The sequence below is a fragment of the Microcaecilia unicolor genome, chromosome 14 (genome assembly GCF_901765095.1).
Source record: "Microcaecilia unicolor chromosome 14, aMicUni1.1, whole genome shotgun sequence".
In the NCBI taxonomy this organism is placed as follows: domain Eukaryota; kingdom Metazoa; phylum Chordata; class Amphibia; order Gymnophiona; family Siphonopidae; genus Microcaecilia; species Microcaecilia unicolor.
This window is the reverse complement of record NC_044044.1, coordinates 20213000-20235865: the sequence shown is the minus strand read 5'-3', so window position 1 is coordinate 20235865 and position 22866 is coordinate 20213000. Positions and strand designations below refer to the sequence as shown.

Below are 22866 nucleotides of genomic sequence, written 5' to 3'. Positions count from 1 at the left end.
GGCAGGAGGGGGGTCATCAAAGTTGGTGGTGGTGGCGGCGGGGGGGGGGGGGGTTGGCACTGGGGTGGGGGACTAAAATGTGCCCCCTCACCTCGGGCTCTGGACCCCCTCCCGTCGAAGTCTGGCTACGCCCCTGTTTAGTACTGCAGAATACAAATACCAACATGTAATAAAAATTAAAAATAAAATACATTTGCATTGTGATTCTGAAAACACATTCAGCACTGTTCAAGGTTAACAAAGATGCACGCATCATTAAATGAAACTGAGACACAGCCCTAGGTTAGACCACTAAACCCAGTGGATAGCTTTCCCCTGCTGCCATAGATGGCCCCCCCCCATCCCCCACAGCAAGTGTTGTCCTGGGAAAGAGAGTGCCTTCTTTTGGCATACAGGAGTTAATTTCCTTCCTCTCACCTGCTTTATAAGCCTGGGTGCTTTGATGAGGCCCTGGGAACTTCAGGACAAAATGTCTGTAGCCAAGGTAGGTGGACTTTGGAACACACAGGGGTGACAAGGAAAGCTGACACATGTCTTCTCACTCAGCTCTCCGCCCCTTTAAAGGTCAGCCACCTCCACAACCTGCTTCTCACCCCCTCTCTTAAATTCCTTTCCACAAAGGGGGGGGGGGAGACAGTTTCTGTGATAATTATATCCTGTGAGTCCAGGCTCTATGCACAGTTAGGCAGGGGGATACGGCCAAGGTTAATAGCATACATTTGAAAAGGTTTTGGACATGTTATGGCTATTGACAATTATTAGCCAAGCGGGTGTGGGGTTTGTCACTTCTTACTGTGGGAATGAACTACAGGGAAGGGATGTTCCCATTAAGATCTACTGAAGGCTTGGAAATACCCCAGAGTGGCTACTTTTGGGGACAGGATGCTGAACTTGATGAACTGAACTGATCTAGTGTGTGACCTGACTTAGTTGTATCTTCAGTTCCCAGAACTATAAATTCTAGTTGGAAAACATCATAAGGGAATCACAACCCTAGGTCCTCAGCTGCCTTTTGAGCAAATATGCATGAAAAAAAATGAGAGGAAATGCCCCCTGACACTTCTTAGTTCTTGTATGAGAGAAGTGGATAAAAGGAGGGAGGAGTGATACACAGTGCTAGGAACGTTTTCGTCAATAGTTTATTTAATCTGCTGTTTGGGTAAAGTGTACTGTAGCCATGTTAGTCCACTTTTCTGATTTTCAGGATTTCCACAGTGAATAAAGTGGTGTGGTAGCCCTGCTAGTCCACTTTTTTGGTTGTCAGGATTTCCACAATGAATAAAGTGGTGTGGCAGCCCTGCTAGTCCACATTTTTGGTTTTCAGGATTTCCACAGTGAATAAAGTGGTGCGGTAGCCCTGCTAGTCCACTTTTTTGGTTTTCAGGATTTCCACAGTGAATAAAGTGGTGTGGTAGCCCTGCTAGTCCATTTTCTTTTGGTTTTCAGGATTTCCACAGTGAATAAAGTGGTGTGGTAGCCGTGTTAGTCCATTTTTCTGGTTTTCAGGATTTCCACAGTTAATAAAGTGGTGCGGTAGCCCTGCTAGTCCACTTTTTTGGTTTTCAGGATTTCCACAATGAATAAAGTGGTGCGGCAGCCCTGTTAGTCCACTTTTTTTGGTTTTCAGGATTTCCACAATGAATAAAGTAGTGTGGCAGCCCTGCTAGTCCACTTTTTTGGTTTTCAGGATTTCCACAGTGAATAAAGTGGTGCGGTAGCCATGTTACTCCAATTTTAAAGGTATTAAATAGAAATAAATCAGTACAGCAAAAAGAAAATAAGATGATTCCTTTTTTTATTGGACTAACTTAATACATCTTTTGATTAGCTTTCGAAGGTAACCCTTCTTCAAATCTTTGGATAGGCTCAGGGCTCCTATATTCACTGGTTCACCAGGATGGCTCTTGGGCAGGAGGGCTGATGGCCCAGGGCATTCCTTTCTCTCTGATAATTAGCTGATAGGAGGCTGGGGAAAGGTGTGTGACTGACCCGTGTGCTCTGCAGGGGGGAGGCAGAAAGACACGTGGATAACTTTAGGCTAGAAAGGTGTGAAAACAGGCAGAAGTCTGGTGAGAGGAAGGAATCTGGCTTGCACGTGTGAGGGGGCTGTATGTTCAAGGCCAGCCCAGTACCTCCGGTGCTACTGGCAGTGTAAGCCCTGGCTGGATAGATTTGGAGAAAAGCATAAAACCCATAACTTATTTATATGTGACAGGGAGCACAAGACCTATCCCCCTTTTCTCCCTTAAAACATAGTAATAACATACAAGAAGAATGCAAATATTAGTATGTAAATAATTTATGTATTTATTTATCAGGGTTTATTTACCACCTTTTTGAAAGAATTCACTCAAAGCGGTGTACAGTTAAGAACAAATCAAACATAAGCAATAGACAATTACAGCAGTAACAATATTAAAAAACAATACAAAGTATGGTGTGGAGGGGCATAATCGAAAGCGAACGCCCATCTCCATGGGCGTCTATATCCGAGAACGGGTACGTGAAGGGGCAGGACAAACTGTATTATTGAAAAAAATGGTTGTCCATCTTTTTTCCGATAATACGGTTTGTGCCAGCCTAATGCATCGGATTTGTGCGGATTTGAGCTGGGTGGTTTCGTTTTTCAGCGATAATGGAAAACGAAGGCGCCCCACTCAAAAACGACCAACTCCAAGGCATTGGGGTCATGGGAGGGGCCAGGATTCGTAGTGCACTGGTCCCCCTCACATGCCAGGACACCAACCGGTCACCCTAGGGGGTACTTGTAACAATTTAAAAAAAAAGTAAAATACCTCCCAAATCCATAGCTCCCTTCCCTTGGGTGCTGAGCCCCCCCAAATCCCCCCCAAACCCATTGCCCACAACTCTACACCATTACCATAGCCCTAAGGGATGAAGGGGGGCACAGTGGGTTTTGGGGTTTGGAGGGCTCCCATTTACCAGCACAAGTGTAATAGGTAGGGGGGGGGTGGGCCTGGGTGCACCTGCCTGAAGTCCACTGCACCCACTAATAACTGCTCCAGGGACCTGCATACTGCTGTGATGGAGCTGGGTATGGCATTTGAGGCTGGCAAAAAAGTTTTTAAAGTTCGTTTTTTGTTGGTGGGAGGGGGTTAGCGAACACTGGGGGAGTCAGGGGTGGTCATGCCCGATTCCCTCCGGTGGTCATCTGGTCATTTAGGGCACTGTGGTATTAACCTGATTATCCCCAGATATTACTGGTCTAATTCATTATTCCACATTGATCATCTGTTTGGCTTCTTCAAGGCCAATGTTATTATAGATGATTAATATTGAGATTATTGTTTTTCCCAGAGTTCCGGGTATGACTCCTAAAGTTTTCCTCAGAAACATCTCCTCAATTATTACTTTAAAAGGAGTGAAGCCTGTGAAAACTGGGATTACTTTAATCAGTAGGATCTGAATTAGAGACTTAAGTATATGTATTGATAAATAATTTCTGGTTTTCAAAAGAGAAAGAATGTAATCAGATGTATTATTTCTAACTAATATTGGACAATAAGTATGTTTTTCAATGAAATGATTTGACTATACACCGTATTGGCCTTGAAGAAGCCAACCAGATGACCAATGTGAAATAATGAATTAGACAAGTAATATCTGGGGATAATCAGGTTAATACCACGGTTTTTTTTCTGTTTACTGTTTAATTGATCTTATCTTGTTTCACTCTCCCTATTTAGTGGTCTAAGGAAGAGAATACAAGTACCTGACTGAAATAATTTCTATATATTATTTTCTCTGTATTTCCAGCAAGTTGTTTTATGCTTGTAAAAATTTAAATGGTTATAAATAAAAAATAAAATAAAAAAAAAAACAGAGGAAACTTCTTTCAGCTCTCCCTCCCCTGCTGTGAGTGACCCTCTGCCCACACTCCAGCCCTGTCCAGGCTGCCTCCCTTAATCGTGCTCAACCCCATCCATCCCCACCAAGCTCCTTTTGGTTTCCAGACCTTGTCACCTTGGTCTGCTGCGTCCTCCCCTCTTGCACTTCTCCCAGAGGGAAGCTAATGGCTATTGTGTGCTGGGAAAGTGGGAGTGGGGGGGGGGGGGGGGTGAGAAGCAGGGGGGGGGGGAGACGAGTTGCACCTTCTTACCCATTTGTTCCCTTTCGCAGAATATTCAGCTATTCACTCCCCAAGGCCCATAAATCTGCCCTGGGGCCATTCACAGGTCCCTGCTAGTCCGTTTGGCAGCATCAGTGCCGTTTGTTTTGGAGATGCGATCGTAAACCGGCCACACAACAAGGACCTGTGATAATCCTGCAGGTATCCCGGGCTCAGGTTAAAAAAAAAAAAGGGGGGGAAGAGGGGGGCTGGGGGCTAAAACTTGTACTTGAAATTGATTGTTTAACTAAATCGGCAGACAATTGGGCAGGGATGAAAATAATTCGTATAAAAAAATTACTTTTTAGCCGTCCAAATTGCTATAAATATTGGATTTAAATATTGGGGGGGGGGGGGGGGGGGGGGGGGGGAGCTGAAATATGCGAAAACCTGGTTGAGAATTTTGAAGGTGAGCCTGTGGTTCTTTTTAATTGTATAAGCGTCTCTGGTTTTATGCAACAGGTTTGACTTCATTTTGATGCAATCATTCTGTAAACCGCCTTATGGGGATATTTGGACCGGGAACGCGGGTTAGAATAATATTCAAATAAACGGAGAGAGGACCAGACATTGCCTTTTTGAAATAATGTACGCCTTATATGTGTGGTCAACTAGAAAAATAATTTATGACGCAAGCAAAGTCAACACACAATTCAAAGAATTAGGGAAATAGTCTCCTCAGATTGACAGGGGAGAGTCTGTGGAATATAGAAAAGGGGGACCTGGTGTCCCCCAAGGAAGGGAAGAAAGGGATCTGTGGAATACAGAAAGAGGGCTGGGGGAGGGGGTTCAGGCGTCCTCCTAGGAGAACTGTGGAATAGGAAGAGATGAGGAAGGAAGAGTGAGGAGGAAAAGAGGGGCTGTAGAATAGTTGCCAAGAGGATTCAGAGTCGCCTGACAGGATTACTCCAGTCCTAACATAGTAACGGCAGAAAAAGACCTGTACGGTCCATCCAGTCTGCCCAACAAGACAACTCATGTGTGCTACTTTTGTGTATACCCTACTTTGATTTGTACCTGTGCTCTTCAGGGCACAGACCGTATAAGTCTGCCCAGCACTAGCCCCGCCTCCCAACCACCGGCTCTGCCACAGACCGTATAAGTCTGCCCAGCACTATCCCCGCCTCCCAACCACCAGCCCTAACGAAAGCAATGGAGAAAAATCAGAACTACAATCCCTGAATGCACTTGGGGAAAATCAGGACCGGATCAACATCTGGATCCAATTGGCAATCCTAACTTCTGTTGAGGAGAAAAAAGAATCTGTGGAATAGAAAAGGGGAGAGGGTCTAGAGCCTTTTTGGGAGAGCTGAGGAATGGAAAGGTGGAGGTGTGGAGGGAGAAGAGGGGCTGTGGGAAAGGGGGAGTCTGTGGAATAGAAAGGGGGGGTCTAGTGCCCCTTTGGGAGAGCTGAGGAATGGAAAGGTGAAGGTGTGGAGGGAGAAGAGGGGCTGTGGGAAAGGGGGTCTGTGGAATAGAAAGGGGGGGGGTCTAGTGCCCTTTTGGGAGAGCTGAGGAATGGAAAGGTGGAGGTGTGGAGGGAGAAGAGGGGCTGTGGGAAAGGGGGAGTCTGTGGAATAGAAAGGGGGGGTTTAGTGGCCTTTTGGGAGAGCTGAGGAATGGAAAGGTGGAGGTGTAGAGGGAGAAGAGGGGCTGTGATAAAGGGGGAGTCCGTGGAATAGGGGGGGTCTAGTGTCCTTTTGGGAGAGCTGAAGAATGGAAAGGTGAAGGTGTGGAGGGAGAAGAGGGGCTGTGGGAAAGGGGGTCTGTGGAATAGAAAGGGGGGGTTTAGTGGCCTTTTGGGAGAGCTGAGGAATGGAAAGGTGGAGGTGTAGAAGGAGAAGAGGGGCTGTGATAAAGGGGGAGTCCGTGGAATAGAAAGGTGGGGGGGTCTAGTGCCCTTTTGAGAGAGCTGAATAAATTAAAGGTGGAGGTGTGGAGGGAGAAGAGGGGCTGTGGGAAAGGGGGATCTGGTGGTCCTTCGGAGGGAGGAGATGACCGGCCTATGACCTTATGGGAAGAGACCTGGAATAGAAAGAGCATTAGTGTCTTCCTGAGAGGGAGGGTGGAATGAATGGTCATCTCCACGTGTTGCCGGTGCCCAGCACCAAACCCTGGAGGCGTGACTGGCAGAGGAGAAACAGGAAGCGTTGTTTGGTGAGGGGTGGGCTGGAATATATAAGAAAGAGAAAGGGAGGAGGAGGGAAGGAGAAACATTTCCTATCCTACTGCAGACAGACTTTGGAACATGAGCGGATCCATGGTCACCGGGCAAACCACGGAGGCAAGGAAGATGAGAAAGGTGCCGAGATTCCTTCTAATACTATTTTGCATGCTCTAATTAAAATTGTGCTTTGCAATTTGGCTAAGCTTCTTAAACAAACCATCTAAATAGCTTTTTATGTTTATTGTGCTTCCTATAGGAAAATAATCTTTAAAAAAATGATTTTAAGGCAGAGTTATTTTTTTTTTCATAGCCAGTGTAAAGGTGACTGTCCTTGGAAACGTTTTCCGAGTCTTACGTTTGCAAATAAGGATAATTATCTTTAATTTGTGAAACCTTTCAGTTGGAGTGGGTTGCAGTGCAATCTTGCATGTCTCGGAAAAAGGACTGTCATCTTCTCTGAACGAGAAAATATTTAATATTCAGGCTACTAAATTAACTTTTCCGAAGTCGTGATTACTTATTTCAAATTTGCAGAGCAAGAACTAAAATTTAGAACAGTCTTTAAGTTGCCCGCGCAAGGATTTTATTGTTTTAAGCTGAGAAAAAAAACGTAAATGTTTTTCTGCGTTCTGGTTCTGGGATGGTGAGGATCATGTACTCTGAGCATTTTTGACAGATAGTGACCAAAAAACGCAGCCTTAAAGTGGGCTGATATGATAAGTACATAAGTATTGCCACACTGGGACAGACCAAAGGTCCATCAAGCCCAGCATCCTGTTTCCAACAGTGGCCAATCCAGGTCACAAATACCGGGCAAGATCCCCAAAATGTACAAAACATTTTATACTGCTTATCCCAGAAACAGTGGATTTTCTCCAAGTCAATTTAATAATGGTTTATGGACTTTTCCTTTAGGAAGCTGTCCAGACCCTTTTTAAACCCCGCTAAGCTAACCGCCTTTACCACATTCTCTGGCAACGAATTTTCTGTGGCTAGTTTTGGGGTCTGCTTTGATATGGTGGGGGAGGGGAGAATGAAAGGAGGATGAATAGGGAAATTGATATTACAGGAAACTCCTCCAATCAAGTCAGAAAGGTAAAGGGTGGGGGGGGGGGGGGGGGGGGAGGGGCAGAGACTATCCTGTCCAGCACCAGAACCCTGGAGTTGTTCTTTTATATTTTAGAATGTCATACATTGTTGTCACTATTATGTATTTTACCTCTCTCTCTCTCTCTCTCTTTTTTTTCTCTTTTGCTAATTTTGAACTTTATATATTAGTTTGGCAACCTGTGTGAGTTTCTGCCAGGTACTTGTGACCTGGATCGGCCACTGTTGGGAACAGGATACTGGGCTAGATGGACCATTGGTCTGACCCAGTATGGCTACTCTTATGTTCGTAGGAGTTCCAGAATGTTGATACTCTTTGACATTCTGCATGGAATCTTGCTATTTATTATGATTCCGGAATCTTGTTACTCTTTGGGGTTCTGGAATCTTGCTGCTCTTGAGATTCTGCCGGGCATTTGTGACCTGGATCGGCTACTGTTGGAAACAGGATACTGGGCTAGATGGCCCATTGGTCTGACCCAGTATGGCTACTCTTATGTTCGTAGGGATTCCAGAATGTTGCTGCTCTTTGACATTCTGCATGGAATCTTGCTATTTATTATGATTCCGGAATCTTGTTACTCTTTGGGGTTCTGGAATCTTGCTGCTCTTGAGATTCTGCCGGGCATTTGTGACCTGGATCGGCTACTGTTGGAAACAGGATACTGGGCTAGATGGCCCATTGGTCTGACCCAGTATGGCTACTCTTATGTTCGTAGGGATTCCAGAATGTTGCTGCTCTTTGACATTCTGCATGGAATCTTGCTATTTATTATGATTCCGGAATCTTGTTACTCTTTGGGGTTCTGGAATCTTGCTGCTCTTGAGATTCTGCCGGGTACTTGTGACCTGGATCGGCCACTGTTGGGAACAGGATATTGGGCTAGATGGACCACTGGTCTGACCCAGTATGGCTACTCTTATGTTCTTATATAATTTTCCCGATAAAGTTTCCTGAATCAGAGAAGGAGCGAGTGCTGATTACAGCCTTTGATTTTATATACTGTAAACATAAAGAAAAATACCATTTCCCCTTAGACCATTATTAAAATGGACTTGGGGAAAATCCACTGCTTATTTCTGGGTTAAGCAGCATAAAATGTTTTGTACTTTTTTGGAATCTTGCCAGGTATTTGTGACCTGGATTGGCCACTGTTGGAAACAGGATGCTGGGCTTGATGGACCTTTGGTCTGTCCCAGTATGGCAATACTTATGTACTTAAACAGGTAGTTATTACATTGTAGACTGATGAAATTAATTTAAAACCAGTAGTTAGTTGCAAGAGAATGTCATGACTCTAAATAACACGGATGAATCCTATGAACAATGCAGGGTTGTAATTTTATGGAATCTGTGGTAAGAAAGCAGGGCAGGGAGAAGGATGTCAGGTGGTAGGTGGGGCTGGTGGTTGGGAGGCAGGGCTGGTGGTTGGGAGGCGGGGATAATGCTGGGCAGACTTATACGGTCTGTGCCCTGAAGAGGACAGGTACAAATCAAAGTAGGGTATACACAAAAAGAGGCACATATGAGTTTTTATCTTGTTGGGCAGACTGGATGGACCGTGCAGGTCTTTTTCTGCCGTCATCTACTATGTTACCATGTCAGCCTTGCCTCTCTTTCCCTTTCCCTCCATCCCTGGCTGTGTCTGATCTCCTTCCTCATCCCAGGAGGTTTGTTTGTTTTTGTTTTTAAAGCCTGGACTGGCCTCTGGTGTTTTGTATTAAATTCTCTCTTTGTCAGATTTTGAAGCCAGTGATGGAGAAACGGAGGCGAGAAAGGATTAATCAGAGCTTGGAAGAGCTCAGGCTTTTGTTACTGCAGATCACCGGTGACCAGGTCAGTTACCTGGCCAGCTCAAATCCTCCCCCTCCCCCCCACAATTCTGTCAATTTGCGGTTTATCTGTCTATCCATGTGTATGAACATGTATGTGTGGGGGATGTCTTATGTTGGAATATTTCAGTTTACATTAATAAAAGCGAGGGTCCTTATTGAAGGGATAGGATACCTATCACCTGCCTTTTCCTCAGATATAATCATAACATACAATTAACCGTAATAGCAATAAATCAAAGACTGAGACCAACAGCCTTCTTGGTATAAAACAGGCCACAGCTTTGTTTATTGGTGACGTATAGAACCCGAGCTGATAGGAACAGATAACCATTATTTATTCAGTAGCAACCCCTGACTACCTGCAATTTACAGCAAGGAGTCATAGCCCAAGCATTAAAACCCCCAAATCCTTAACCAGGGCCGCCGAGAGACTGGGCCAGGCCAGGGGACAAGTTCGCCCCCGGGGCCCCCCTCCACCCGCCACCAGGCCCTCTCTCCATCCCCAGGCCCTCTGCACTGACCTTAAGTGCCTCACCTTCGAAAGTGCAGCAAGCAGCGGCAGACCACTGCTTCCTTCCGTGTCCCGCCCTCGCGGAAGTTACGTCAGGTGAGGGGCGGGACACAGAAGGAAGGAGTGAGGTGCTTAAGTTCAATGCTAGGGAGCGACGGAGGGCGGGCGGGCCGGACTGCAGCAGTGGTGCCGGGCCCCCCCCCCCCAGTGGCCTGGGCCCAGGGAATTTTGTCCCCCCCTCTCGGCCGCCCTGTCCTTAACCACCATATCAGCAAAGCTTAACCCTCAAGACGAGGACCTCCATGTCTGTATTGAGTTGGGGCCCAATGTGCACCGCTGAGTGAACCTCGAGGCCCTGCCTTCAGCGCAATGCCTTAATCCGCCATGCCAGCTAGGTTAAACCATCAAGTCGTGGCCCTCCATATCAGTAATTGCGCTGTGGCCCAATGAACACCACTGGGTGATCATTGGGTCATGTCCAGAAGGACCTCCTTCTGCACAGACTGTAACTCAGGTCCCCCCCCCCCCCTCAAAGCTGCAACTAGGCGAAACAACCCTCATCTTGGAGGTTCCTCAGAAGCAAAAGGTGTGGGATGGGTGTGCGATCAAACTGCCTCCGAGGAGCAGGAAGGATCCTGGTCCCCGGAGGGGCCGCCCTTATATTAGCGCTGCCAAGCCCGCCCTCCCCATTGGCAGGTGATTCCTGCCATGCAGATTTAAATGTAACCAACCAATAAGGGTTAACCATGTCCCCGCGCACTGAACACAGGCCAAGTTAAGGTTTGCCTTCCCTTTCGGAGACTGGAAGACCCGGCCTGAGCATAGGCTACTGGAAAAGGCGGGTTGGCTCATCCCCTCATTAAGGGCAGGCTCCGGACAATCCGTTCACCCTACTTACTTCCCCTTCACTTATATTAAGGCCAATGTTCTAAAGTTTTCTACTATTAAGTGTGTAAACTAGGAAATGCTTAGTACATAGCCAACTAATTATCCCTCCCTGAGCCCAGTGAAGAAGCTGAAGCTCCCTCTGCACCTATGCATAAGACCTACAGATATTCTGTCCTTCTGTTTAGTCCGTGCACATCAATTCTTTTCACCTTTTTTTGTTTTGTTTTGCAGAAGCTCCAGAATCCCAAATTGGAAAAAGCAGAGATACTGGAACTAACTGTTCACTATTTAAGAGGCAAAGCACGTTTAAAACCAGATGGTACATGGGTTATAAATCTTAGTACGTCTTCTTGATTATTGTCTCAATTTTTTTTGGTAATCTTAAACAATTTGTTTTTCTTTTTTTGGGGGGGCTGGGCCAGGAGCTGCATCAGGGGAGAAGAATTCAGCTGAAATCTGTTACTTGTCTGGATTCAGGGAATGTCTTCTTCGGATGTCCTTCTTCTTAAAAGAGCTTGAGCCTTCCATCCAGAGAAGGTTCTTGGAGAGCTTGCAAGCTCACATGCAGCTGAAGAACCAGAAGACTGCAGACCCAGAACCTTCTTCATCCAGAGGGGAACCAGCCTTTCCCCTACAGTCCTTTGGTTGCTCACAAAGGCTCTTCACCGTCTCCCTCCTTGAGGACCTCTTGGCCAACCCAACTAGAGTACCCTTCTGTCTTGGAGGCTCCTTGTCAAAGGTTCCAGATATGTCAAGACCCTGCACGCCTTCCTACAGAGAGGAGCCTCAGCAGCCAATCAGTCCTGACTCCACTGCTTCTCCACAACATCTCAGAGACCTGCCAGGGGCTCAGAGGCAGAGAGATGTCTCAGGATCCTCCCAGGAAAGGAAAATATGGAGGCCCTGGCCCTAAGTAAAGACTTCAAATTAAAGGACCTCTTTCATGTCTATATACAGTATCTGTATAGTTCTCTATTTTATGTGTGTACATATTGGTCTATTTTATAAATAGTGTCTCTTACATTTAACCATTAAAAGACTCAGCAGAGGAAGAAAGGAATGGACACAATCAAAATCAACCAGCACAGAGTTTTTCTATAAGTAGCCACTTTGTATTTATGTAATGTTCTGCTATGGATAATTAGGTATCTATCTATCTATGTATCTATATATGTGTATATATTTATCTAGCAAATATATGTACCTCCTCTGTATTTTTTTTAAATAAAAAGTGAATGTTAATCAATTAACCTGTCATAGAGGCAGGTGTTATGCGTTAGGCAGATGTTGGTTTTAATTATTAAAAGGTAAAATGGGAGGATATATGACTTTTACTGTAAATATCAACTAGTAATGTGTGTTTTATTATGGATTTACAAAGTTAGGTAAAGAAACTGAATTAAAAAACGACTCTGGTGGGACTCGAACCCACAACCTTTGAATCTCTTCAACCGACTAGAAGTCCAACGCGCTATCCATTGCGCCACAGAGCCCCTCTTCTGATGGTTTGATTACCTGGTTCCCTGTATGTCCTAGTCCTACTGTCTGCTGATGTACAAAATAAATGTTTTTTTCATTTTTATCATGATCTCTGATTCTGATTGCAAGAGGAATGACAAATATGATGGGGGTGGGTGGACTTTTCTTTTCTTGTATTCACAACTTCATTCTCCGTGAAAAAAATTAATAGTTCTTTCTCAGTGTTTTTGTGACGTTTGCAAGAGTGCAATTTCTATGTCAAGAAGCAATATTGGCACATTTGAACAGAATCCTCAGATCGTACACCGCTAACAGTTTTTCCTTGGTCTTTTGAAAGTTGACTCTTTCCCACTTTCTTTTTTTTTTGTTGCTGTCTACTCCCCTCCTTTCGCTGGTCTCTGTTCCCTCCACATAGAAGGCAAGCAACCCTACTCTTACAAGGTTTTTGTTTAGATCAGCCAAAGCCTTCTGTGTCAGCAATGGCTTCCCCCCCACCCCCCTAGTCCAAGTAAAAAGAAAGAACAGCCTCAGCTGTGAAACGTCCCCCCTGGCGAAGGAGGGTGCAATAAACCCTTAGGAAAAAAAAAAGAGAGAGAGAGAACAAAGTACAATATCATTTATCAGAAAAGGCGGGGCCAGAACCCAGAGCGAGGCTCGGAACGCAGTTCGTGGACACTTCCTGCTTGTGCTTCCGCACGTGTCTAGTGAACTATTTCTCTTATCTGGCTCTAGGGTCTGTAGAAACCTGTCAGTGCAGTAATACCCCAGGAAACTCGTTCTGCTCCTTCAGATCTTCCTGGTTAAGAGAAAAGCAGAACGGACAATTCTGTCTGTAGGGTACAAATATTGTAATAGAAGAGTTGCATTGGAATGTAATTGACAGACTGCACAGACCTAGATTTATTGTTTAGGAGGAGACTCACTGGACCTGTAGCATTTGCACTGGGGGAAGACTGGGATAGCCGGAGATAGGGAGAGGTTGAGCCAGTTAAATCTTAAAAATGGCATGTAGACAGACAGAGAAAGAATCGGGGATAGAGACACTTGCGAATGGTTAGGCAACAATAGTCTCAGAATCAGAAAACAGGAAAGACTGAGTCAGAGAAACAGCCTGAGCACAATGCGATCAGACGTGGGTAGCGTGGCCGAGCGGTCTAAGGCGCTGGATTTAGGCTCCAGTCTCTCCGGGGACGTGGGTTCGAATCCCACCGCTGCCAACAAGTTGGATTTTGCATTTTTTTTTTAAGTTTTTTTTATTTTTTTTCATAGGATGTTAAGTATTAACGTCATCATCTCTCCACCCACCCTTATTTCCATTGGTTTGCACTGATATGATCGTGTTTAAAATGAAAGCGGTGGTGGCTAAAGTTTTTCCACTTAATGCACACACACGTCGTGCGGGAGCTTCCTGGTCCCTGCTTTCCTCCTTCCCCACAAGGAACCGATCGCCTTACTGTTCTTTGCTTTTCCGCTGCATCTCTGTTTTCAAAATTGGTGCAGTAATTTTGAATCTATTTATATTAGGTTTCAGGTTTATTTTATTCAGGGCTTTTTTTGAGGGGGTACTTGGGGGTACTGAGTACCGGCACCTTTTCCATTGTCTGCTAAAATTGACCCAAGGACCCCAAGTTTTAATGAAAGAGCTCAGGCTCTACACACCAAATCTGCCTTGTCATAGATTCTGTGACTGGTTACAGGGTCAGTGGTGTACCGCGGGGGGCGGTCCGCCCCGGGTGCACACCGCTGGGGGGGTGCCGCACATCTGTCAACTTCACTCGTTCCCTGCTCCCTCTGCCCCGGAACGGGTTACTTCCTGTTCCGGGGCAGAGGGAGCAGGGAACGAGTAAAGTCGACAGGCGCGCAGCACCCCCCCCCCCCCCAGCAGGTAAAGATGCACCCGGGGGGGGGTGTCGTTTCACCAGGAAAAGGTTCCGTTGTTTCGCCGCTGGGGGGGGTGCCGCGCGTCTGTCGGCAACGCTCGTTCCCTGCTCCCTCTGCCCCGGAACAGGAAGTAACTCGTTCCGGGGCAGAGGGAGCAGGGAACGAGTGTTGCCGACAGATGCACGGCACCCCTCCAGCTGGTAAAGATGCACCCCGGGGGGGGGGGGTGTCCGCCATTTCGCCGGGGGGTCGTGCTGCACCCAGGTAGGGCGCATCGGTGATCCGCCCCGAGTGTCAGCGACCCTAGGAACGCCACTGACAGGGGTCCTGGCTATTGTGGGGTGGGTCCCTCAGTGATTACCCCACCCCTGAAGGGTGGCCTGGCATTTGTGTACTGACACCTTTTTTTGATAGAAAACATGCACTGATTTTATTTGATATACGGCTAAAGGTATGTACCAGCATAGCGGTTTACAGCATCAATAACAGAAGAGCCATAGTAGGAAAGGAAGCACAATGTAGGACAGTCAAAGAAAGAGATAGAGAAAGGGTATAAACTGGGAAGGGAGAAGAAGGAGTATAGAGGGATTATTTCAGTGACAGGAATAGGGAGACAAAGAATCCAACAGGCTATGTGTCTGAAATATACATTTCCAGAGATAAAGCAAAAAAATAAAAAAGGATAATAAGGGGTCTAGAAATCAAGTAGGTGGTTTTAAGAGCTACTCTAAATAGAGAGTGCTGCAGTCACAAACATATGGGAAGCAAGTTCCAAAGCTTTCCAGAGAGTAGCCAGTCACCAGGACCGGTCTTAGCAATTGCCGGGCCCTGTGCAGACCAGGTCAGTGGGCTCCCGTCTGCGCCCACCCGCCTGCCTGCCCACACCCGCTACCCTGCCCACCCATGCCTGCCACCATAAGCCATAATTTATCAGTTTAAAAGAAGGTTACAACTCTCAGAACCCCACTTCACCCCATACTTTGATATGCGTCCACCATGTTTCAGTAGAGAGCGGCAGCAATTTTCATATCCTATCAGCTGCTGAGCCCACAGCCTCCTTGCTGCTGCGTCCCGCCCTTGCGGAAGCAGGAAGTGACATCAAAATGGGGGGCGGGACACAGCAGCGAGGAGGCTGTGGGCTCAGCAGCTGATGGGATATGAAAATCGCTGGCGCTGCCTGATGCTCTCTACTGAAATGCGGATGCCCATTAAGGTACGGAGCAGGGAGGTGTTCTGAGACAGGAGGACAGACGTGCCAGAGATGCGGGGCTCCTAGGAGCGTGAGGCCCTGTGCGACCGCCCCTCTCGCTGTTGCCTAAAACCAGCCCTGCCAGTCACCTTCAGGAGGTGTTGATCTGAAGAGCAAAGTGTCGGACTGGGGAAGTAAGCCAGTAAATATTGTGTCAAAATAGGGGTTGGCCAGAGTGAAGTGTTTTATGAATTAAAGTTATTACCTTGTATTGGATACACATAGGGTTACCATATGTCCGGATTTACCCGGTCATGTCCTCTTTTTGAGGACATGTCCGGGCGTCCGGACGGGTTTTGCCAGTCTGCCCATTTGTCCGGATTTCTGGACAAACGGGCGGGCGGGCAGCGGTCTCGGGATTCAAAATGGCCGCCGAGAGTTGAAGCAGCCTCGCGAGACTTCAACTCTCTGCGGCCATTTTGAATCCCGAGACTGTCACAGCAACAGGATGCAGGGCAAGGACAAAGCTCCGGGCAGGAAAGAGGGGGCTCTTTCATGCCCCGAAGAGGTCACTAGACCACCAGGGCAGTAGATAGTAAGTAAGGGGAAGGGAGGTGACGGGGGGGGGGGGCAGGGGAGGGGAATATGTGACAGCGGGTGGGGCGAGGATGCGAACGGGGCAGGGGAGCGGGACATGTGCCCTCTTTTTGAGAGGACAAAATGAAAGAGCTCAGGCTGTACACACCAATTCTGCCTTGTCATGGATTCTGTGACTGGTTGCGGGGGGGCCTGGCTATTTTGGGGTGGGTCTCTTAGTGATCACCCCACCCCCTGAAGGGTGGCCTGGCATTTGAGTACCGGCACCTTTTTCGCTAGAAAATATGCACTGGTTAAAACTTGGAAACTAACAAGCAGTGGCGTCCCTAGGGGGGGCGGTGGGTGCGGTCCACCCCGGGTGCACGCCGCTGGGGGGGTGCCCGCGCGCAGCCTGTCCTCCGTTCGTTCCATGCTTCTTCTCTGCCCCGGAACAGGTTACTTCCTGTTCTGGGGCAGAGAAAAAGCATGGAACGAATGGAGGACAGGCGCGTGCGGCACCCCCCCAGCAGCGTGCACCCGGGGGGGTTCCTTCACAGGGGGGTGTCCTTTCGCCAGGGGGGGTCCGCGCTGCATCCGGGGGGGGGGGCACTGCACCCCGGGGGCGGGGCGCATCGGCGATCCGTCCCGGGTGTCAGCCCCCCTAGGAACGCCACTGCTAACAAGAAAGGACTTAACTAAATTTGGGGGTTCGGTCCCAATAAAAGCCATCTTCAACATACAACAATTATCTCTCTCTTATAAGCTGCAAATTATTTTTGTTTGTGAAGGTGAAGTGACAACATCACAGCAGGCTGGAGTTCTAGGAGACCATTGCCAAGGCTTAATTCTGTGGCAGCTGCCACTGATGTGGAACTGTGGTAACGTGGGTCCCCTGTTGCTAACTGATCAGAGGAGACAGCCATTCCCTAAATACTTGGTTATTAAATGCCAGAGAGACCTGTGCGTCTCCATTCTCAAAGAGCTAAGCAGATTCCGTTCATTATGGATCCAACGTTTGGAGGAAACCTCAAGAGATCGGGCAGGAGGGAAGCCCCCCCCCCCCCCAAGCAATCGGATCTCTACTTCTAAAAGAAAGCAGGGATAGCTTTGTTTTTAGAACCCAGTCTCTGAATTTTTAGGGGAAGATTTTGTGGGTAATTTTTTTTATATATATAAGTAAAGGTCTTGCAAAGAAAGATTAGCAACATAACCTTTACACAATTCTGCTGCTTGTCCACTATCAGTGAATTAAATCGGCCATATCAGCAGGATGCTATTGCTGCACTGTCTTCTGTGATGCTCAGAGGATGTGACACGTTCTGATAACATCTCCTCCCCTCCTTTCAGAAAACGTAATTGCAGATGTCCACAGATAAGGACCACTTGTCCTGCCCAGCTCAGGCCCTGCTCTTGATAACACTATATCCCAGCTGAAGTGTTCTCAGGATGTGGCTTCATCTCCCCCAGTTATACTTAAAAGGTATCAGAGCCCTGTTGCTGTTTCATGTTGGTTGACCTTCCCTTCTCTTGATGTAGCATCCTGAGACATCTCTCTGCTTCTGAGCCCCTGGTGGGTGTCTGGGATGTTGTGGAGAGGCAATGGAGTCTGGCCTGACTGTCCATTCAAATCTCCTCTTTTTTTATTTTTTTTCCTCTTCTGGCTTCCAAGAAGGGTGTCAAAAATGATAAAGGGGATTGAACATGTCTCCCTTATGAAGAGAGGCTAAACAGGTTAGGGCTTGGAGAAAAGACAACGGAGAGGGGGTATTTCTATCTAGCCCAATACTCTGTTCATAACAGTGGCCGATCTAGGTCGCGAATACCTGGCGGAGTCCTAGAAAGTAGCAAGATTCCATGCTATTTAACACCAGGTCTTGCTTCTTAATGGCTTATGGACTTTTCCTCCAGGAATTTCTGAAAACCTTTTTAAAGCATAGTTATACTAACCGCTTTGACCACATCCTGTGCTTTTTGGAGAGTCCAAAGGGGCATGAAGAAAGAGTGATAGTAGTTATTATGTGGTCTCCAAATGTGTCCCCCTGTGTACATAACAGGGACCCTTCATATTCAGAAAAGTGCAAGAAGGGGCAGTCCATGGCATCCTAGCATAGAGAGCATCCTATCCAATATGTCTGATGGGCCGTGTTGAAGGTATCACGGTGCTTGTGAAAGTGGGATGGATCAAAGCAGGATCCCTTTATTGTGGCATTCATGGAGGATGTTGAGCAGGGCAATACAGTGACGGAGTCCTTGGACATGGCAGGAGCAGCTCCCTAGCCTTGATGGCTGGTGTAGAAACGTGAAGGGGAGATTCGGAGATCAGGGCATGTTGCATGTGGCTAAAATTCTGTCAGCTTTCAAAGAAGTTCTATAAATGATGCCCAAAGTTAGGCGCTGATTCCACGCCCAAATTTCAGCGTGGAAATGCATTCCAGTGGACGCAAGGTGCCGAAACAGCAGATTTGCACAGAGAATGGCAAGGACAACATCAAACTCAGGTTTACATAGAAAGTATCCCATACCATGTAAGATGAGTTTAGCTTGTTGGGCAGACTGGATGAACCGTACAGGTCTTTATCTGCCATCATTTACTATGTTACTATCAGGCTTATTTTCGAAAGAGAAGGGCGCCCATCTTTCGACACAAATCGGGAGATGGGCGTCCTTCTCCCAGGGTCGCCCAAATCGACATAATCGAAAGCCAATTTTGGGAGTCCTCAACTTCTTTCTGTTGCAGGGATGACCAAAGATCACGGGGGCGTGTCGGAAGCATAGCAAAGGCGTGCCTGGGGTGTGCTTAACACATGGGCGTCCTTGGACGATAATGGAAAAAAGATGGGCGTCCCTGACGAACACTTGGCCGACTTTACTTGGTCCAGTTTTTTTTACGACCAAGCCACAAAAATGTGCCCTAAATGACAAGATGACCACCGAAGGGAATTGGGGATGACCTCCCTTTACTCCCCCAGTGGTCACTAACCCCCCTCCCACCCTAAAAAAAAATTTAAAATATTTTTTCCAGCCTCTATGCCAGTCTCAAATATCATACCCAGCTCCATGACAGCAGTATGCAGGTCCCTGGAGCAGTTTTAGTGGGTGCAGTGCACTTCAGGCAGGCAGACCCAGGCCCACCCACCCCCTACCTGTTATACTTGTGGTGGTAAATATGAGCCCTCCAAAACCCACCACAAACCCACTGTACCCACATCTAGGTGCCCCCTTTCACCCATAAGGGCTATGGTAGTGGTGTACAGTTGTGGGGAGTGGGTTTGGGGGTCTCAGCACACAAGGTAAGGGAGCTATGCACCTGGGAGCTTTTTCTGAAGTCCACTGCAGTGCCCCCTACATAAGTACATAAGTAATGCCACACTGGGAAAAGACCAAGGGTCCATCGAGCCCAGCATCCTGTCCACGACAGCGGCCAATCCAGGCCAAGGGCACCTGGCAAGCTTCCCAAACGTACAAACATTCCATACATGTTATTCCTGGAATTGTGGATTTTTCACAAGTCCATTTAGTAGTGGTTTATGGACTACTTATCCTTTAGGAAACCGTCTAACCCCTTTTTAAACTCTGCCAAGCTAACTGCCTTCACCCCATTCTCCAGCAACAAATTCCAGAGTTTAATTAAGCGTTGGGTGAAGAAAAATTTCTTCGATTTGTTTTAAATTTACTACACTGTAGTTTCATTGCATGCCCCCTAGTCCTAGTATTTTTGGAAAGCGTGAACAGATGCTTCACATCCACCTGTTCCACTCCACTCATTATTTTATATACCTCTATCATGTCTCCCCTCAGTCGTCTCTTCTCCAAGCTGAATAGCCCTAGCCTCCTTAGTCTTTCTTCATAGGGAAGTCGTCCCATCCCCGCTATCATTTTAGTCGCCCTTCGCTGCACCTTTTCCAATTCTACTATATCTTTCTTGAGATGCGGCGACCAGAATTGAACACAATACTCAAGGTGCGGTCGCACCATGGAGCGATACAACGGCATTATAACATCCTCACACCTGTTTTCCATACCTTTCCTAATAATACCCAACATTCTATTCGCTTTCTTAGCCGCAGCAGCACACTGAGCAGAAGGTTTCAGTGTATTATCGACGACGACACCCAGATCCCTTTCTTGGTCCGTAACTCCTAACGTGGAACCTTGCATGACGTAGCTATAATTCGGGTTCTTTTTTCCCACATGCATCACCTTGCACTTGCTCACATTAAACGTCATCTGCCATTTAGCCGCCCAGTCTCCAAGTCTCGTAAAGTCCTTCTGTAATTTTTCACAATCCTGTTGCGAGTTAACGACTTTGAATAACTTTGTGTCATCAGCAAATTTAATAACCTCGCTAGTTACTCCCATCTCTAAATCATTTTTAAATATACTAAAAAGCAGCGGTCCTAGCACGGACCCCTGAGGAACCCCACTAACTACCCTTCTCCATTGTGAATACTGCCCATTTAACCCCACTCTCTGTTTCCTATCCTTCAACCAGTTTTTAATCCACAATAGGACATTTCCTCCTATCCCATGACCCTCCAATTTCCTCTGTAGCCTTTCATGAGGTACCTTGTCAAACGCCTTTTGAAAATCCAGATACACAATATCAACCGACTCCCCTTTGTCCACATGTTTGTTCACTCCTTCACAGAATTGAAGTAAATTGCTCAGGCAAGATTTCCCCACACAAAAGCCGTGCTGACTCGGTCTCAGTAATCCATGTCCTTGGATGTGCTCTGTAATTTTATTTTTAATAATAGCCTTTACCATTTTCCCCGGCACCGACGTCAGACTCACCGGTCTATAATTTCCCGCATCTCCCCTGGAACCTTTTAAAAAAATCGGCATTACATTGGCCACCCTCCAATCTTCCGGTACCACGCTCGATTTTAAGGATAAATTGCATATCACTAGCAGTAGCTCCGCAAGCTCATTTTTCAGTTCTATCAGTACTCTAGGATGAATACCGTCCGGTCCAGGAGATTTGCTATTCTTCAGTTTGCTGAACTGCCCCATTTCATCCTCCAGGTTTACTGTGGAGTCAGTAAGTTTCTCCGACTCGTCTGCTTGAAATACCATTTCCGACATCGGTATCCCACCCAAATCTTCCTCAGTGAAGACCGAAGCAAAGAATTCATTCAATCTCTCTGCTACATCATTGTCTTCCTTGATCGCCCCTTTTACCCCTCGGTCATCCAGCGGCCCAACCGATTCTTTTGCTGGCTTCCTGCTTTTAATATACCGAAAAAATGTTTACTATGTTTTTTTGCCTCTAATGCTATCTTTCTTTCGTAATCCTTCTTGGCCTTCTTTATCTGCGTCTTGCATTTGCTTTGACACTCCTTATGCTGCTTCTGGTTATTTTCAGACGGTTCCTTCTTCCATTTTCTGAAGGCGTTTCTTTTAGCCCTAATAGCTTCCTTCACCTCACTTTTCAACCACACCGCTGTCTTTTGGACAGGGTGCTCGGTTGGTGTTCTGGCATGTCAGGGGGACCAGTGCACTACGAATGCTGGCTCCTCCCATGACCAAAGGGCTTGGATTTGGTCGTTTCTGAGATGGGCCAACCTTGGTTTCCATTATCGCCGAAAATCAGGGATGACCATCTCTAGGGACGACCATCTCTAAGGTCGACCTAAATGTTGATATTTGGGTGTCCCCGACCGTATTATCGAAACGAGAGCTGCACGGGAGCAGGGCTAGTGGGAATCCCATGGGGATCCACTCCAGGTCCACAGGACATTTGCAGGGATTCCCTCCAGGTCTGTGGGGATCCCATGGAGATGGATGCAGGCCCTGTGGGGTTCCCGTGGCAGTGTAGTGCCAGGCCAACCTACCTATCCTTTCCTTGTCTTTCTAAGCTAGCTTAGCAATTATAATAGCACTAAAAAAAATTAATGGATACGATTGATAGCATTGAAATCCCCGTAAGCACTGAGGGGGGAAGTTGTCAACATGGACTACTGTTAAGTTGGGTTATTTTACCACAAGTCAGGTTATTTTAGTACAGGGGACGGACGGGGATAGAGGAGATTACTTGTGGGGACAGGCGGGGATGGAGGAGATTCCAGTGGGGATGGGTGGGGGGGGGGGTGGGGGACAGGTTCGATTTCTGTCCCTATGTAATTCTCTAATCCCTTTCTCTCCCCTCCTGTGTCTATTTTCAGCTATACCCTTCAAGAAATTGTGAAAAAACCTTAGGGGTCCTTCATGCTTGCAGAAGGGAGAAGAAGCAGACAGAAAAGCCTGGCTAACGCTGGCCACAGAAGAATGAGCTCTAATTTTTACACCTCCTCAGAGCTGGCATTAGAAACCCCTGCGCTCAGCCTTCCGGTCTTTTGTGCGCTTTTCTGTATCTGGGTTTAATCACGAACGCCTTCAATATCGTAGGATTTAAATGAGCTGCGTGCTGATGTCAGCGCATCTCACGTGCAAAACTCCTTTTCACATTGGTCACAGAAGCGCAGAGAATCGTGCACCGAAGATGCACTAAGGGTGTGTGCAAAGTCTCCAATGCTTTATTTCATTGGCCGTCCTTTGTGTGTGTGTAGAGAGAGAGAGAGCGCAAGCAGGAGAGATTTTTATGTGTGTGTCTGTCATGTGATTGTAGAGTTGTGCATGTGTGTCTATCTTCCCCTGTGTATACTCTGTGTGTGTGCATGATTGTACATTATGTGTGATTGTACAGTGTGTGTGTGTGTGTGTGTGTGTGTGTAAGGAGAGATGTGTGACTAAAATCATGCTGTCAGGTTATGGGAGCAGATGGTTTGCATTTTACCAGGTGGTTTTTCTAAAGTAGGTTTTTCAGACAGAAGCCGATAAGGGGAAGAGACAAAGATCTGTTTGTGCTGAGGTTTCATGGCAGGGCCCAACAGTAGCTCATGTGTTAATTTTCTGAGCAGCAGAACACACACACACAAGCACACACACACACACACACACGCGCGCGCGCGCGGTCGTGGGAGGAGCCAGCATTTGTAGTGCACTGGCCCCCCTCACATGCCAGGACACCAACCGGGCACCCTAGGGGGCACTTCAGAACATTAAAAAAAATAAAAATAGCTCCCAGGAGCATAGCTCCCTTCCCTTGGTTGTTTAGCCCCCCA

General features: G+C 47.0%; 1 protein-coding gene and 2 non-coding genes across 3 annotated transcripts; 2 read left to right on the top strand and 1 right to left on the bottom strand.

The window, feature by feature from the left end:
* Positions 1-469: 469 nt before the first annotated feature.
* HES7 (hes family bHLH transcription factor 7) lies at positions 470-11551 on the top strand. Its single transcript, XM_030186435.1, has 4 exons — positions 470-484; positions 9145-9240; positions 10870-10957; positions 11061-11551. Exons 1-4 carry the CDS (start codon positions 470-472, stop codon positions 11549-11551), a joined length of 690 nt encoding a protein of 229 aa, XP_030042295.1.
* A 494-nt stretch (positions 11552-12045) lies between these two features.
* TRNAR-UCU lies at positions 12046-12131 on the bottom strand. The gene is given in 2 exon segments: positions 12046-12081; positions 12095-12131. It is a non-coding gene; the product is annotated as a tRNA-Arg (tRNA).
* A 1121-nt stretch (positions 12132-13252) lies between these two features.
* TRNAL-UAG lies at positions 13253-13334 on the top strand. The gene has a single exon. It is a non-coding gene; the product is annotated as a tRNA-Leu (tRNA).
* The last annotated feature ends 9532 nt before the right edge of the window (positions 13335-22866 follow it).